At 41.9% G+C, this 17,538-nt stretch overlaps 3 protein-coding genes across 4 annotated transcripts in view; 1 reads left to right on the forward strand and 2 right to left on the reverse strand.

Moving 5' to 3' along the window:
• The window catches only part of LOC139567986 (interleukin-2 receptor subunit beta-like), a 28,686-nt gene extending 26,047 nt beyond the window's left edge, over nucleotides 1-2,639 (reverse strand). The window contains exon 1 of one of the 2 annotated variants that reach the window (XM_071389633.1): nucleotides 2,338-2,639. The gene's annotated coding sequence lies outside the window, so the exon portion shown is untranslated. Of the gene's footprint in view, nucleotides 1-2,332 lie in introns of both variants that reach the window. The other variant, XM_071389632.1, reaches the window with a different exon arrangement.
• A 417-nt stretch (nucleotides 2,640-3,056) lies between these two features.
• Nucleotides 3,057-7,888, reverse strand: LOC139567987 (3-mercaptopyruvate sulfurtransferase-like). Its single transcript, XM_071389634.1, has 2 exons — nucleotides 7,142-7,888; nucleotides 3,057-3,932 (listed from the first exon to the last, which is right to left on the reverse strand). Exons 1-2 carry the CDS (start codon nucleotides 7,728-7,730, stop codon nucleotides 3,622-3,624), a joined length of 900 nt encoding a protein of 299 aa, XP_071245735.1. The 5' UTR covers nucleotides 7,731-7,888; the 3' UTR covers nucleotides 3,057-3,621.
• Nucleotides 7,889-8,242: 354 nt separating this feature from the next.
• rps19bp1 (ribosomal protein S19 binding protein 1) lies at nucleotides 8,243-15,056 on the forward strand. Its single transcript, XM_071389635.1, has 4 exons — nucleotides 8,243-8,502; nucleotides 11,635-11,826; nucleotides 13,607-13,704; nucleotides 14,037-15,056. The coding sequence occupies exons 1-4, from the start codon at nucleotides 8,442-8,444 to the stop codon at nucleotides 14,184-14,186; spliced, it is 501 nt and encodes a 166-aa protein (XP_071245736.1). The 5' UTR covers nucleotides 8,243-8,441; the 3' UTR covers nucleotides 14,187-15,056.
• Nucleotides 15,057-17,538: the final 2,482 nt, after the last annotated feature.

Raw genomic sequence — 17,538 nt, forward strand, 5'->3', positions numbered from 1 at the left:
GGGATATCTAGAACCTAAAGGGGTTCTTAGGCTGTCCTTATAGGAGAAATTAAGAACCATTTTTGGTTCTAGATAGAACCCTTTTGGTTCCTTTCCACAGAGGGCTCTACATGGAACCAAAAAGGGTTATCCTATGGGGACAGCCAATGAACCATTTGCACCCTTTTTTCTAAGAGTGTATACCCACTCACCCATCCTCTCATCCCACCCACTCACCCATCCTCTCATCCCAACCACTCACCCATCCTCTCATCCCAACCACTCACCCATCCTCTCATCCCAACCACTCACCCATCCTCTCATCCCACACACTCACTCCCTCACTGGCAGTGTCGGAAATCTGGCTTGCCTACTACTTGCATACTGTGTGATAATCTGTGTACTAATGGTACTACATACTATGTAGTATAAATGTATGCAGTCAGCAACAAATAACAGAAAACTAGCTTCATCCTACTGAGAATGTGTCATCTGAAGCACAACTGTGTTGATTCCAGCCATTCCTTCATTTTGGTAGAGCAAGTACCCTCAGCTGATGATCAGCTGTTGTCAGACACACGTGGATTTCAAAACACGATTCTGTTCCTCAATAGTGTGCAGTGAATTCTACGAGATGAAAAGACTAAATTAGTATGACATGCTGGTATTTACAGTTTTGACATTTCACATACTATAAAACTTTTTCACAGCCCAAATGGTACTATTTAGAATGTTGGGGTGTTTAGACATGGCCGCTCACATCTCTTGTCACCCCCCCCCTCCCACTCCCTATCTTCTCTCTGACTCCCCCCTCCCCATCTTCTCTCGGACTCCTCCCTCCCTATCTTCTCTCGGACTCCTCCCTCCCTATCTTCTCTCTGACTCCCCCCTCCCCCTCCCTATCTTCTCTCTGACTCCCCCCTCCCCCTCCCTATCTTCTCTCTGACTTCCTTTCCACCAACGCTCACTCCCTAAACCCCCCCCCCCCCCCCCTCTTGTCTTTGACTTCCTCTGTACCTGTGGCTGGGTGTGTATATCCTGTCCTACTTAAACACTGGACCAAATCAACCCCTAGTTTACATCCTAACTGGCACAAATCAACCCATAGCCCCCTCTATAATAAAGCCCTAATCAACCCATAGCCCCCTCTATAATAAAGCCCTAATCAACCCATAGCCCCCTCCGTAATTAAGCCCTAACCAAACCCTAGCCCCCTCCGTAATTAAGCCCTAACCAAACCCTAGCCCCCTCCGTAATGAGGCCCTATTCGTCCCTTAGCCCCCTATATAATGAAGCCCTAATCAACTCCTAGCCTCCCCCACAATGAGGCCCTATTCGTCCCTTAGCCCCCTCCATGATGAAGCCCGCATCATCCCTCAGCAACCTCCGTAATGAGGCCCTAATCAACTCCTAGCCCCCTCCACCATAAGGACAGTGGTCTTCAACCTTGATGGTGCAGCCCAGCACTAACACGGAACAAAAGGGCTGGCATATAGTACAGGAGTATATCAAATATAGAATATATATTTAGAGAAAGATATGCACGAAGCTTGAAAAAGTGATTAAAAGCCTTGGGTTCTCTGGGACCAGGATGGAAGACTACTGTGGTAGCACATAGCCTAGACGTCTCAATGGGCCCCAAAGGATTGGAGAGGCGTATGCAATATGGTAACAACTCCGCTCTCTGTGCATCTCTTAGGTGGTAATAGTAATCATCAGTACCATGATTTTACATGTTTTATATTTAAACCTTTAACTAGGCAAGTCAGTTAAGAACAAATTATTATTTACAATGACGGCCTACCAAAAGGCCTTCTGCGGGGACAGGGACTGGGATTAAGAATAACTTTAATAAAAATATAGGACAAAACACACATTACAACAAGAGAGACAACACAACACTACATAAAGTGAGACCTAAGACAACAACACAGCATGGTAGCAACACATGACAACATGGTAGCAACACAATGATCTTTAACTCAACTGTGTAATACTGTGTCTTCCAAATGATCACACTCAACACACACAGGCAGAGTAAATTTGCTTGATTGAACAATAAATGTAATCCATAACCACCTGAATACATCATAGATGTAGGATCTTCATTCACGCCAGTTTGCTACAGCAGCAACCGGAAATGTGAATTATGTACATTTTTTGTAGGGGTTGATAAAAAAAATTGTTATGACAAATCAAGTCTGACAAAGAGGAAATTACAAACTTTAGAAGCCTTATTCAACCTTAATTAAACAAGTTTGCATTTTCTACTTTGCAGGAAAATTCTAAGCAACAAAAGATTAATCAAATTAAGATCCCACATCTTTATATGAATATTCAAAGAGAGCCTTACCTTACTGTATAGTGGACCTTCTTGTAGTCTCAGAAACACCGGCTTCTCAATGCTCTCCGGTTGAGTTACGTTTCACTCTGAACTGAAGGACAAGACAAGTGCTTAACGATGAATCAGTTTCTTGTCTCTCAATTGGTCACCACCGGATGATTCAAACCCTTTAAATAACGAGAAAAACGTCTGCCTGCCTTCTCTGAAAAGTAAATGAGTGAACAGAAAAGAGATTACTGACAGAAAAAGTATTTTCTGTGGCTTCCGTTAGTTTCAACTGAAACCACACACGTCATTAACGCTGCGATCTGTACTTGCTTCCCTTTGTCAGAAGTGGGGGTGGAGAAATTTTTGGTAAAAATGTAAGTTCTTCTTTCGGTCTCTGTTCTTGTTTCTTTTTTCTAAAGCATCAGATATTACTTCTGCTATTTTGACATTTTAATAAGTGTAATATTATTTATTTTTTAATTCCTGAAAATAACAGGTGCAAAAGCTTTGAGAACAACTTGTGATGTGAGGTAATGAAAGAGAGCGAGCAAGAGAGAACAAAGACGTTTTGCTGCCATCAAGTGGACAAAGTATGAATAAAGTATGGCCTTGGTGTAACAACTAGTTGATTTTCCACAGGTGCTTTTCTCCTCCACAAGAAACTATGAAATGAGACTGTTCATTACATGTTAGTCTTCCTTCAAACGTATCCAGGTGCTTTATTTATACAGCAAAAAGAGAGAGGTTTAATAGTTATTATAGAACTTATTTTTAATATCAGATGTGTACAAGAATTCAACCATCACAAATTAAATTAAAATCAGTGACATTACAACATTGATTGATATTTACTACATTCATATGACTACAGAATGTCTTAATGTTTGTGTAGGCGTGTGGGGTTCAGCCCCATCCATACGTGAGGACCAGACCCACACACTGTTTAGCAGAGGTACTGGATTGTCCAGTGGGGCCACCCACTTCCCCTCGTGTTGAGGAAATTATACTGATGTCATTGTCTGGTGTGTGAATGATAAGGCTAATGAAAGACTGACTAACTGACGTGAATTCAAACGCCAACTGACCTTCTATGACATGTGATCGTCACCAACCCCCTCTAGTCCAAACAGTAGGATACAGTTACCCCCAGACACTGACCTAAGGCTAGTTTTACATTGCTCCTTAAGAATTGAGGGTACGCTGATCCTAGATCTGTGCCTACGGGGTGGGGTAAGGCAGGTTCTAACTATTGTCCAATAATCATCCAATCACAGAGAGCTTCCTCTCCCTCCCCATCACACATTCCTCTCTCATTCAAACACAGGGGAGTGTTTCCCAAACCCCACAGAGATCACATGCTCGGGCACGGCGCGGGTGTACCACTCAGACCACGCCCCGTCGTACACAGACACCCCAGGGTGCCCGCACTCGTGGGCGGCGAGGGCCACGTGGCAGGCAGTCACACCGGACCCACAGGACACGCAGAGCGGGTGGGAGAGGTCGACACCAGCCTGGGTGAACATGGTCTGGAGGTCTTCATGGGGATGGAGGTGACCGGACGGAGAGAGGAAGGAGGAGAAGGGCATGCTGATGGAGCCAGGGATGTGGCCTGGCTCAGTATCTGAAAGAGAGGAGGAAGAGAGTGAATGGGTGACAAAAAGGACAAACAGAGGGAAAGGGTTAGTGCTGCTGGGTGAATTTCCACAGTCTAAAAATGCTCCCTCTTCCTGTGTCATTTCCATGCCAATAGAGAATATTCAAGAGGTCAAAGTCCACAGCCGGAGAGACACTTATAGGCAGATAGCACGTACTTCAAAAACTTCAAAAAAAATAAAGTATAGCCACATAAGACCTTATCACCATAGAGGTAAATTAGAACACAGCTAGAGTGTCACAACAAGGTAGACTAGAACACCTGGAAGGGATAGTGTCACAACAAGGTAGATTGGAACACCTGGAAGGGATAGTGTCACAACAAGGTAGATTAGAATACCTGGAAGGGATAGTGTCACAACAAGGTAGATTGGAACACCTGGAAGGGATAGTGTCACAACAAGGTAGATTAGAACACCTGGAAGGGATAGCGTCACAACAAGGTAGATTAGAACACCTGGAAGGGAAAGCGTCACAACAAGGTAGATTAGAACACCTGGAAGGGAAAGCGTCACAACAAGGTAGATTAGAACACCTGGAAGGGAAAGCGTCACAACAAGGTAGATTGGAACACCTGGAAGGGATAGTGTCACAACAAGGTAGACTGGAACACCTGGAAGGGATAGTGTCACAACAAGGTAGACTAGAACACTTGGAAGGGGTAGTGTCACAACAAGGTAGATTGGAACACCTGGAAGGGATAGTGTCACAACAAGGTAGATTAGAACACCTGGAAGGGATAGTGTCACAACAAGGTAGATTGGAACACCTGGAAGGGATAGTGTCACAACAAGGTAGATTGGAACACCTGGAAGGGATAGTGTCACAACAAGGTAGACTGGAACACCTGGAAGGGATAGTGTCACAACAAGGTAGACTGGAACACATGGAAGGGGTAGTGTCACAACAAGGTAGATTAGAACACCTGGAAGGGAAAGCGTCACAACAAGGTAGATTAGAACACCTGGAAGGGAAAGCGTCACAACAAGGTAGATTAGAACACCTGGAAGGGAAAGCGTCACAACAAGGTAGATTAGAACACCTGGAAGGGATAGTGTCACAACAAGGTAGATTGGAACACCTGGAAGGGATAGTGTCACAACAAGGTAGATTGGAACACCTGGAAGGGATAGTGTCACAACAAGGTAGATTGGAACACCTGGAAGGGATAGTGTCACAACAAGGTAGATTGGAACACCTGGAAGGGATAGTGTCACAACAAGGTAGATTGGAACACCTGGAAGGGATAGTGTCACAACAAGGTAGATTGGAACACCTGGAAGGGATAGTGTCACAACAAGGTAGATTGGAACACCTGGAAGGGATAGTGTCACAACAAGGTAGATTGGAACACCTGGAAGGGATAGTGTCACAACAAGGTAGATTGGAACACCTGGAAGGGATAGTGTCACAACAAGGTAGATTGGAACACCTGGAAGGGATAGTGTCACAACAAGGTAGGTTGGAACACCTGGAAGGGATAGTGTCACAACAAGGTAGATTGGAACACCTGGAAGGGATAGTGTCACAACAAGGTCGATTGGAACACCTGGAAGGGATAGTGTCACAACAAGGTAGATTGGAACACCTGGAAGGGATAGTGTCACAACAAGGTAGATTGGAACACCTGGAAGGGATAGTGTCACAACAAGGTAGATTGGAACACCTGGAAGGGATAGTGTCACAACAAGGTAGGTTAGAACACCTGGAAGGGATAGTGTCACAACAAGGTAGGTTAGAACACCTGGAAGGGATAGTGTCAACAAGGTAGATTAGAACACCTGGAAGGGATAGTGTCACAAGGTAGATTAGAACACCTGGAAGTGATAGTGTCACAAGGTAGATTAGAACACCTGGAAGGGATAGTGTCACAACAAGGGGTATGCTCTAAACTGGTACAATACCAATCAAGTGCAACAGTCAAATATACAGAATTGTATTCAGACTACTACTATATGTTGCGTTTCCACTCCGTTCACTACAGTGTGTGTGCATGCGTATATGGTACACAATTGTGCTGACAGATGTTCTGATTTATGACCCAACCTCCATGTTTTCTTATCAGCTTGTGCAAACAAAGGAGGCCTATGGCTTGCGTCTGCAAACGTCATCTTGTGCAAAGCCTTGCTTCCTCTGTCCTCGTCTCCTCAATTCCACTCAAAGCTTATTGTAGGAAGAGGTCCGAAGGACCTTGGATCCTCTCCTCCAATGAGCTTGAGAGGAATTGAGGAAACAAGGACAGAGGAAGACAGGATTGGACAGGCAGCAGGTAACATTTCAAACCAAGTGTGCATCCCAAATCGCACCCCATTTCCTACATAGGGCTCTGGTCCAAAGTAGTGCACCATAGGATGCAGCCAGAGTAGGAGGAGGAAGTCACACGTTCAGCAGCTCTGTGCCTCAGGGCCAGACGAAGTCCACATCCCATAAATAACACACCCATTATCTATCGCAACATGACAGCTGAGAGAAACTGGATAATCTAACATGAGCAATCTGTCAGTCTATTGTGTTGTTGATTATGGGTCAAAGCTCATTGGAGGAAGAGATCCGGAGGATTGGAGAGGGCTACTCAGTGATCAGTAGTTGGTCTAGGCCTATTGATTATAGGTCAAAGCTCATTGGAGGAAGAGATCCAGAGGATTGGAGGAGAGGGCTACTCAGTGATCAGTAGTTGGTCTAGGCCTATTGATTATAGGTCAAAGCTCATTGGAGGAAGAGATCCAGAGGATTGGAGGAGAGGAGAGGGCTACTCAGTGATCAGTAGTTGGTCTAGGCCTATTGATTATAGGTCAAAGGGGGGTTGTTGTTTATGTTTACCCCCACAGTTGGACCCTGTTGGCCTATCAGCAGTATTGATCAAATGCTAAATGAACTACTAATAAGGTGACATGAGCAGGCCTCCATACTCGAAGTTATGGCTAGTTATACACCTATTGTAGGCTACACCTTCGTGTTTATTTTTTATTTTTTGTGCATTTTCTTAAAAAAGTTTAACTCTGCATTGTTGGGAAACGGTAAGTAAACATTTCACGGTAAAGTCCACACCCGTTGTTTTCGGCAAGTGACAAATACATTTGATGTCACCTGACGTATTTACAGTGTGTGAAATAACATCAATGCACTTTCAGTGTGTGTGTGTGTGTGTGTGTGTGTGTGTGTGTGTGTGTTGCTCACTGTCTCTGGGTTCTGGATCCACCCCTCTGAATCTCCCCCCTGGTCTGGCATCGACCACCTTAAATTCTTTACTATCCAGATTATCCAGGATGTCCTCGTACGTCTTCACCCAGGAGCGGTTCAAAGAGGCCCTAAATTCGGTCTGCTCGGGTCGGGAGTACCGGTCACTTACTGGAAGTCCCTCGTTCGCCCAGTTTTTGAGTCCTCCGTTCAGAACCGAGACAGAACTGTGTCCGAAAACTCGGAACATCCACCAAACTCGAGGCGCAGAGAACGCGCCGAAGTTGCTAGCATCGTAGACCACGACGTGCGTATCGTTTCCAATCCCCAAATTTCCAACATAATCTGCAAAAATGCGCTCGGATGGCAGCATATGATCCAGCGGAGAAGTTTTGTCGCAGCACTGGTCTATGTCAAAGAAGGCTGCACCCGGGATATGCCTCTTCTTGAATTCGCTCTTGGCGTTGCGCCTGAGTTTGGGTAAGTACCAAGACGTGTCCAAGACGCGGAGTTTGGGTCCGAACCGTTGGTCTTTGACCGCATCAAGAAGCCACTTGGATGCGACGATAGCCCTCGCTTGGAGTGCCATGGTTGAACGTGTAATTCCCGACGGTTGCAAAGGTGATACAGGTAGAACGAGAGACGGTTTTATTGGAGAGAGAGGCAGAGCTGTCCCAGGATAAATAACACGCCCCCAATGCACAGCCTGTAGTTTAGCTGAAAGTGAATGGGGGCGTTACCATATGGCCAACAGACGTTCATCAAAATGAACAGCAAGGCAACTTTATATAAATTGGCCACTCGGTATTTCCATCATGTTTTTTTAATTTTATTCATATGGAATTGTGCGTAATTTGTAATATTTTATTTACAAAAACATATGACAACTTAACATTTACATACATTTCCAAAAACATTAATGGCATCAGACTTGCTCAGACCCACATTTTCCCGCCGTCTCCACAACCAATTCAAATAGGATCAGATCATGAACTTTATAAAGCATGTATTTAAATAATGTCTAAATAATAATGCGGCTAAATAACCTAATTAACATGACCTCATGTGTTTTCTATGAAATGTCATAATTTTTCCAAAAGCGAAAGGTATTTTGACAACAATCCGGAACCATGATGGTGCACTTTGAAAATAGTTTTCACCCGAGTAGTGATCCCCAAACACTGTTCGCCGGATGTTGAACTCACATGTTATTTTTACAGAAGCAAGATAATTTTTCTAGATTTGCTGGAGAAATCTTAACGTTTACTCACATGTTTGTTATTTAAAAAGTAAAGTGCATATGAACATGTCGGCATCAATGATTCGGAGGGGACTGGAGTTGCTAAGCGATGACATAAAAGGTAAATTATCCACAGTAACCGCGGTTTCATTAGCTATTTGGGTCATTCCTACTTTGAGGTGCATTTTCTGCCCCTAGGACATATCAGTTGTTATTTAGTGTAAAGTGTGGATTCCAACGGCTTTACGTATAATGCCAGGTGTTTTGTACCTTTAAAACACAAAAATATGGATTCTGAAAGGAAATGTTATGCATTTAAAAAAATACATGTCAGTGGGTGTAGGCGTTTTTGTCAAGGCCCCAGGTGTTATTTATCAACTTCCACAAGAAATATAAGCCATAACATGTAACTATAACATCTTTAATCATTAACGTTCATTCATGATCATTGTATTTATTATATATTTTCTGTGTTTCCCTGTTGTCACTTTCCACCCTGTTAGTTTGTTGTAATTCTCCATTTAAGAAAACATCCCCTTCCTACAATGACATCACATTCAGGAAATGTCATCATTTCTTTGATGGGAAAACTATGGTACAAAGCTAAATAAATATAAACACTCAGCTTTATCTGTTTGTCCATGTTTCATGTTGTTAGTCTGTATGTCCAACTCATAAATGTTCACCCTGTTAGGTTAAATTATAGAGAGGAAAAATGATATTTGATAGAGAAGTTAAAATCCTGTTCAAGTGTTCACCATTATGCGAGCTCAATCTTGCTCATTCACAGAGCTATGGCAAATTTAGGCTAAAAATGTCAACCCAGTTAGGATTATGCACCTAACAAATGTCAACCCAGTTAGGATTATGCACCTAACAAATGTCAACCCAGTTAGGATTATGCACCTAACAAATGTCAACCCAGTTAGGATTATGCACCTAACAAATGTCAACCCAGTTAGGATTATGCACCTAACAAATGTCAACCCAGTTAGGATTATGCACCTAACAAATGTCAACCCAGTTAGGATTATGCACCTAACAAATGTCAACCCAGTTAGGATTATGCACCTAACAAATGTCAACCCAGTTAGGATTATGCACCTAACAAATGTCAACCCAGTTAGGATTATGCACCTAACAAATGTCAACCCAGTTAGGATTATGCACCTAACAAATGTCAACCCAGTTAGGATTATGCACCTAACAAATGTCAACCCAGTTAGGATTATGCACCTAACAAATGTCAACCCAGTTAGGATTATGCACCTAACAAATGTCAACCCAGTTAGGATTATGCACCTAACAAATGTCAACCCAGTTAGGATTATGCACCTAACAAATGTCAACCCAGTTAGGATTATGCACCTAACAAATGTCAACCCAGTTAGGATTATGCACCTAACAAATGTCAACCCAGTTAGGATTATGCACCTAACAAATGTCAACCCAGTTAGGATTATGCACCTAACAAATGTCAACCCAGTTAGGATTATGCACCTAACAAATGTCAACCCAGTTAGGATTATGCACCTAACAAATGTCAACCCAGTTAGGATTATGCACCTAACAAATGTCAACCCAGTTAGGATTATGCACCTAACAAATGTCAACCCAGTTAGGATTATGCACCTAACAAATGTCAACCCAGTTAGGATTATGCACCTATCAAATGTCAACCCAGTTAGGATTATGCACCTAACAAATGTCAACCCAGTTAGGATTATGCACCTAACAAATGTCAACCCAGTTAGGATTATGCACCCAAAAGGTTCCTGAGCTTGACGAAATATGTTTTTGGGAAAGTCAAACATCCCTTTTCTGATAGGGAAAAATATATATTATATATGTATGTATGTGTTCTAAAGTTTTGAGGTCCAAATGGCACCGCATTGTAGGAATGACTGAGCTAGCTATGTTATCTTCCATGCAACCAGGATGTAGGAATGACTGAGCTAGCTATGTTATCTTCCATGCAACCAGGATAGTTTTTATATTGTGCTGGACACTATGTAAATACTCTCTTGGTTGCATCGACGCTATAGCTATCTATGAAACTCCAAAGGCACAGGTTGAGAGCAGTTTATGACAATTCAATTGGCTTTCCAGGCGTAGATCTTTAGATCGGTGATGTTCCTATTTATTGCAGATAAACGACATACAGCTACCTACTTTGCATAATATAAATACCGAAATGTTACAACGTGAAAGAAAGGTGCATTTCATGCGTGTTGTAGGGAGACCCGTCTCACTAGAACGCATATGGAAGGCACCTTTCTTCAAATCAAATTGTATTTGTCACATGCACCGAATACGACAGGTGTCGACTTTACCGTGAAATGCTGACTTATGATCCCTTCCCCAACACTGCATAGTTAAAAAGTAAGGGAAAAATATATATATATAATTGGATAAAAAAAATAGTAGCTAACACAATGGAATCACAATAACGAGGCTATATACAAGGAGTACCGGTACCGAGCTGTTAGATTACTTGTTAGATATTACTGCATGGTCGGAACTAGAAGCACAAGCATTTCGCTACACTCGCATTAACATCTGCTAACCATGTGTATGTGACCAATAACATTTGATTTGAGTCAATGTGCGTGGGGTATGAGGTAGTAATATGTACATGTTGGTTGGGGTCAAAGTGAATAGGCAATCAGCATAGATAATAAACAGGGTAGCCGCAGCACGTGTGAAAGTGTATCTTTGTGAGCGTATGCATTGTTTGTTTGTGTGTGTGTGTAGTGTGTTCCAAGTGTCAGTGTTGTGAGTGTGCATAGAGTCAGTGCACAAAAAGGGGGGGGGGGGGTCAATGTAAATAGTCCGGGTAGCCATTTGATGAACTGTTAAGCAGTCTTATTGCTTGGGGATAGAAGCTGTTCAGCAGATGTTTGCAGCTGTAGAACTTTGAGGATCTGAGGGCCCATGCCAAATCTTTTCAGCTTCCTGAGGGGGAAGAGGTGTTATCGTGCCCTCTTCACAACTATGTTGGTGTGTTTGGACCATGTTAGGGTTCACATTGTTACAGTATTTATTCTATGCAAAGTAGTGTCATCTGTGCTAACACTTCCTGGTCACCACTGTGTGCCTATTTACATGTGACCAGTGACCTATTAGCCCATGTGAAACATCCCTAGACAGACCACATACACAACACACATGAGTACATAACATGAGCAGTCCAAAATGTCTCCTACACAAATGTCTCTCTCGCTCCCCCTTTCTCCCTCCCTATCTCCCTCAGCGGTGTCAGATGGTAGCAAGAAGCAGAAGAGCGCGGCCAAGAAGAAGCACACACCGAGCAAGGCTGAGGTGATGGGTCTGGTGAGCACCAACCGTCAGGGCGTCAGCAGGCAAGTCCGGCGGCTGCAGGGGCGTCTCGGTCCAGGGAAGAGCAAAGCCACCGTCAAAGACAAGAGGATAAAGTCTGCCGTGGGTGAGTGGCTCAACGCGTTCAGAGGCACAAAGCATTTCTGTGCAGAAAAACGAACGCATTCATTTGTGTAGGGGATGGTCTGGTACATATAAATATAGTCTAGTAATTCGCTTGCTATGGTCTCTGTTCATGCTATTTCTATGTTCTGGTTGATGTCATGCAACTAGCTAGAATGTTTATTTTTTGGGGGTTGAGGATCATGCCCTTCTCTTAGCTATTTGTTGACTTGTGTGTCTGAAGAAGAAAACTAGTCTGTCTGTGAAACTGGTGTCAGTGTATCAGCTTCCTGGTGTAGTCCGGGGGATTTCAACGCTTACCCTACGAGATCCGGAGTCTTAATTAATTATACCCACCTGGTGTCCCAGGTCTATTTTTTTTGTAATATTTTATTTAACTTTTTTTGTTGCAGTTAATTTTTTATTTTTTTTACCAAAACATTCAGACAAAAACAATAAACAACTTAACATTTACATAAATAGATTTCCACAAACATTAATGACATCACACTTGTTCAGACCCACATGTTCCCATGGTATCCACACCCAATGTTGTTTCTCATACTTGTAAGACTATACCCTATATGACTTCAAATTGTGTTATGGTGTCCCAGGTTTAAATCAGTCCCTGATTAGAGTGGAACAATGAAAAAATGCAACTGGCTTCGAGGTCCAGAGTTGCATTTGAGGGGACAAGTCGTCTGTGAAACTGATGTCAGTGTACCAGCCTCATGGTCTAGTCCAGGGATCATCTAGATTCAGCCACGTGACAATTTTTACATTTGTTTTTTCTTGAGCAGATGGTCACGGGGTCGAAACATAATTACAAATAATTTATAGGCTGCAAATTAGTGGTGTAAAGTACTTAAGTAAAAATACTTCAAAGTACTACTTAAGTAGTTTTTGGGGGTATCTGTACTTAACCTTAATATTTTAACAACTTTTACTTAAACTCATTCCTAATGAAAATTATGTGCTTTTTACTCCATACATTTTCCCTGACACCCAAAAGTACTCTTTACAATTTGAATGTTTAGCAAGACAGAACATGGTCCAATTCACACACTTATCAAGAGGACATCCCTGGTCATCCCTACTGCCTCTGATCTAGCAGACTAACTAATCACAAATGCTTTGTTTGTAAATGATGTCCGAGTGTTGGCGTGTGCCCCTGGCTATCCGTAAATAAATAAAATAACACATTGTGCCTACTGGTTTGCTTAATATAAGTAATTAGAAATTATTCATCATTTTGATACTTAAGTACACTTGAGTCATTTTCTATTAAGGTGTCTTTACATTTACTCAAGTATGACAATTGGGGACTTTTTCAACCACTGCTGCAAATTGACCGCAAGAAGTCCAAACAGATATAATATTTGACTAAAACATAATAATTTCAAACCTTGCTTACATTTGTATACGATCACATACATTATCTCTTTATTATATGTAGGAATACTTTGGAACTTGAAAATGAAAATCACTTGGAGCTGATTTGCTTTTGTTTTTACAGTCTGTCCAATAATAAAAATGAAACGCGAATCAAATCAATAGAATCACACGGGCCGCCAGTTGAGGAACCCTGGTCGAGTCTGTCTGTAAACCTGGTGTCAGTGTGTCAGCCTCGTGGGCCGACTCCTTACCATACTTTTTTGTCTCCATCTTGTGTTTCCATAGATTATGCGTAGGCCTTCTGTGCAAACTCCTCAGGTCATATCATTTAGTGTCTGTGTCATGGACTTGGTCTTGACCTCTGAACTGTGATGTCTTTGTGTTTCCAGAGGAGTTCAGGAAGAAGCAGGGGAAGAGCCATCTGAGCGCCAACCTGCTGTACTTCCTGGGGACGGGCTTCAGAGCTACAGACTCCGACACTATGAAGGTAAGAGACAGTCTGACAGTTCAAATGTCATGCCCTCTAACTACTACTATGGAGGATAGTTGGTTGAGGTCTTTGGTCCCTGTCATGACTTTTGATTTATTTGGTAAAATAACTGCAGATACATGTGGATTGTGTTCATCAGAATGGAAAAATGTTTTAACAATTTGAAACCGAAAGCAAAAATGTAGTGTTTATTTTATTGGATAGGTTCTATCCCTGTTTCAGTCCATTTTTATTCTAAGTGCCTGATGAACGTGACCCTCTTATGGGTGATTCACATAGTCTTCATCATCTTAATTTCTTAGACTGTCTCCCCTCTTATTCCCCTTCAGATCGTCAACCAGAATTTGGGCCGGCAGTCTCGCCACCGTCCGGACCGCACAGTCAAGAAAGCCTCCGCGGAGAAGTCTGTGTTCACAGAGGATGAGTTCCAACAGTTCCAGAAGGAATACTTTGGCAGAACTGTGGAGCAGGGGAACTAGACCGATTCTAGTTCCAGAGACTTAAGGCTGCGTTCCAATTCCAGAGGTGTGTGCTTCACACTCCTTGCCATGGATTGCTAATTTCACCATTGTTATAGGTCCAATGCAGCTGTATTTCAATATTGACTAGTTCATGGGTAACAATTAAGTATCTTACTGTGATTGTTTATTTTTGACCATGTTATTTAAAAACAAAAATACCTTCTTAGCAAAGAGCAATTTCTCAAACAATTATCTTCCCATGACTGTCTGGGAGTGGTCTGAGTGGGGAGGGAGAACACTATCTGTTATTGGCAGAGAGGTCCAGGCAGGCCAAAACTCCATCTCACCAAAACAGGCTGACATTTTAGGCAGTCTTTTCAAACAGCTTACTCGAACAGGGCATTTTCACAGTATTATTCTGAGAGGGGGGGAGAAAAAAACAGTAAAATCCCATTTTGGACTGCACTGGGCCTTTTAAATCCATGGGAGAATGTGTGTTCAGTTCCAGAGCCAATGAGGACTTGGTAAAGAGATCGGACACTTGACTGACTTTAGTTTTTGTCCAAAGTACTTCACTTTAGACTTGGAATGTGGTACTGCACAACATGGACAACAAGTGACTGTTAAGTGGCCTTGAGGCTCATTCCAAACTTGTTCTATTCATGCAGGAGAAAATAATCAACTTTCAGAGAAACAAAAGTATTGTTTAAAACTTCATTTTCTACCTGTCTTCAAATTGATTTTCAGAGAATTTCTTGTTTCCTTGTGTTAAAAAGATGAAATCACAATGAACTAGAGTATGCTGTTTTATTAAGTGAATTTTCAGAAAGTAAATGTCTTGTCCCTTTGATTTGTAAACAATGAATAAAAGTATGTAGAACACTGTCATGAAGCCTACACAAACTGAAGCAGCAGTAGGGGTGTGACGGTCATAACATTTGTGTTAGCCGTTAACTGTCATGCAAATCATTGTGCTGTTATTTACCATTAACATAAACATGTTTTGTATCTCCGGGCATACGAGTCGCTGATGTGTGTCTTTGGAACCGCTACATATTAAACGGTAATGATTCCATTTCATATTGGCCATCACAAAAATGATCCATTGTTTAGGCATGTCTTAATTAAGAAACATAATACATATAAAATGTATTTCAAAAGAACGGAATAGCATATTCTGGGTGTATAGCCCCTGTATGTCAGGCTTACGCTGTTCTGTCTGTGCATGATACTCCCACCCACTCAAAGTAATTTGACGGACGAAGATGATGCATAGTGAGGTCAGACAATGTAACCTTGATAATGACGTCACTACAAAGGCAATAGAAATTCCCATCAAACACTTCATTGTGCTGTATATGCCATTTAGCAAGACGCTTTCATGCAAAGCGACATGCAGTCATGTGTGCATACATTTTACATATCGGTGGTCCTGGGAATCAAACCCACTACCCTGGTGTTACAAGCGCCGTGGTCTACCAATGGATTGAATTTGAATAAGCTGAATTGTGAGAATAAATGGTGATGCGAGTGCATCTTTAATCAATGGTGTAGACTAGAGAATTCCATTATGAATAGCCCCAACTCTCTTAGGCTGTGTTTACACAGCCACCCTAAAACCCCAAATCTGATTTTCTTTATAGCCAATCTTTTTTTTCTGAATGTCCACACTTGACCCAGGTTCACATTCACACTTGATGTAGGCTCTGAAGTAGCACACAGATTTCACTGTTCCTTTAACATTTGGGATGGTTGTCGTGGTAACGACAGGTTGTAAAAATAGTCTATAATTTACATTTACATTTAAGTCATTTAGCAGACGCTCTTATCCAGAGCGACTTACAAATTGGTGCATTCACCTTATGATATCCAGTGGAACAACCACTTTACAATAGACAACCAATAACTTCTAAGCAAAACAAAATCTTATCTGAGTGTCCAGACATGTCGCATATAGAGAGCAATTAATAGTAGTCCTAATGGCGTCTTTTTGTAGGCACTAACTCCGTCATGGTTCGTTGGCCAACACCTATTGAACCCTTTCTGTGTTGCCCCACGAGGGCGATGCGCGCAAGTTGGTGGCAGAACACTGGGATTTCTCATAGAACGCCAACAAAAAAATGCTATTTACATGTTGCTAATGAGTGCATTTCACACTACTTTTGAATTATAATTGGGTTTTAAGTCTCATATAAATGTCCTGCTTAATATGTTTGTGTCATTTTCGCAAATCAACTGCATTATACTTAAGCACCTCAACCAGTAAAATGGCTCTTTGGCTAGCTTTTGCTACATCCTATGTCAATGAGGGTTAGCATTCTAGCTAAACACTGCTGCATCCAAAATAGTTATTTTGCTAAGATCACAACCAAATATAATCTTAGCAACTCATCAAGCTAGAATTAAAACATAATTGTAAGCGTATGTGAACCCCAAAAAGTTATTTTGTTTACAAGTAATAACGTAAATTTAGGCTATGCTGAATGGGCGCAGGTGGCGATGGCTTTCTTACTACAGCCAAGAGTCGCGTGACATCAGTGTGTTGTGTATTGTAAAGGGGTGCATGGGAAAATTGAGTTTTTGGAAGGTTTTTGGATAAACACCGAAAGTAAGGTCTGTGGTAAATGCAGGCTTATGAGATCTTATACGTTTTCTTCTATGAGAATCTTTATCAGCTAACGTCACTTTTTGTGAATTTTGAAGAATGTATGTAATCATATAAAGCACATAAAAGGCTTCATAATTCATAAAGGTCATGTTAACTGACGGATATTATCTCATAGAACAAAACGTATAAGATCTCCTAAGCCTGTGTTAACCTCAGACCTTATTTTTCGGCATTTATCCCAAAACTCTATTCTTTGCCAATTCATTTTCCCCATAGGAATGGCTGAACGAAGCACAGGTAACTCATTTCCGTTTTTTAGGACTACAAACTGGCGAGCTCTATGGAAGATTGGGTTAGTACCAGGATTGAGATCCACATATGGATGTGGTATAAATCGGAAGTCAAAAGATCAGATTCAATAGCTGTGTTTTTTTCACTAGTTGGTCTTTTGACCTATCATCTCTGAAAAATGATCCGATGTAAAAAGATCTGATGTGATTGGTCAAAAGACCAATTAGTGGGAAAAAAAATATATCTGAATTGGCCTGCCTGTGTAAACGCAGCCTTAATAGCCTACATGGTTCTGGGTGGAGGTTGGCTAACATAATTAGAGTGATTAAATATGGTGCAAGCACAGTGAGGTCAGACAATGTAACAGTGAGTTTTAAAGGCATCACACTCCCACCCAGCGACATGTACTAAGGTGGGCCATAGAGAATGATAGAGGCCTCTGCAGCCAAAAGGCAGTTTTAGCATGGGCAG

This window comes from Salvelinus alpinus, chromosome 2 (genome assembly GCF_045679555.1).
Source record: "Salvelinus alpinus chromosome 2, SLU_Salpinus.1, whole genome shotgun sequence".
Taxonomy (NCBI): domain Eukaryota; kingdom Metazoa; phylum Chordata; class Actinopteri; order Salmoniformes; family Salmonidae; genus Salvelinus; species Salvelinus alpinus.

Excerpts from the sequence above, each read along its gene's own strand:
- LOC139567987 (XM_071389634.1), bottom strand. The coding sequence starts at position 7,730 with ATGGCACTCCAAGCGAGGGCTATCGTCGCATCCAAGTGGCTTCTTGAT. Across the intron at positions 3,933-7,141 it reads GGATCCAGAACCCAGAGACA|ATACTGAGCCAGGCCACATC; the intron begins GTGAGCAACACA and ends CCTCTCTTTCAG.
- rps19bp1 (XM_071389635.1), top strand. The coding sequence starts at position 8,442 with ATGAACATGTCGGCATCAATGATTCGGAGGGGACTGGAGTTGCTAAGC. Across the intron at positions 11,827-13,606 it reads GAGGATAAAGTCTGCCGTGG|AGGAGTTCAGGAAGAAGCAG; the intron begins GTGAGTGGCTCA and ends TTGTGTTTCCAG. Across the intron at positions 13,705-14,036 it reads CAGACTCCGACACTATGAAG|ATCGTCAACCAGAATTTGGG; the intron begins GTAAGAGACAGT and ends ATTCCCCTTCAG.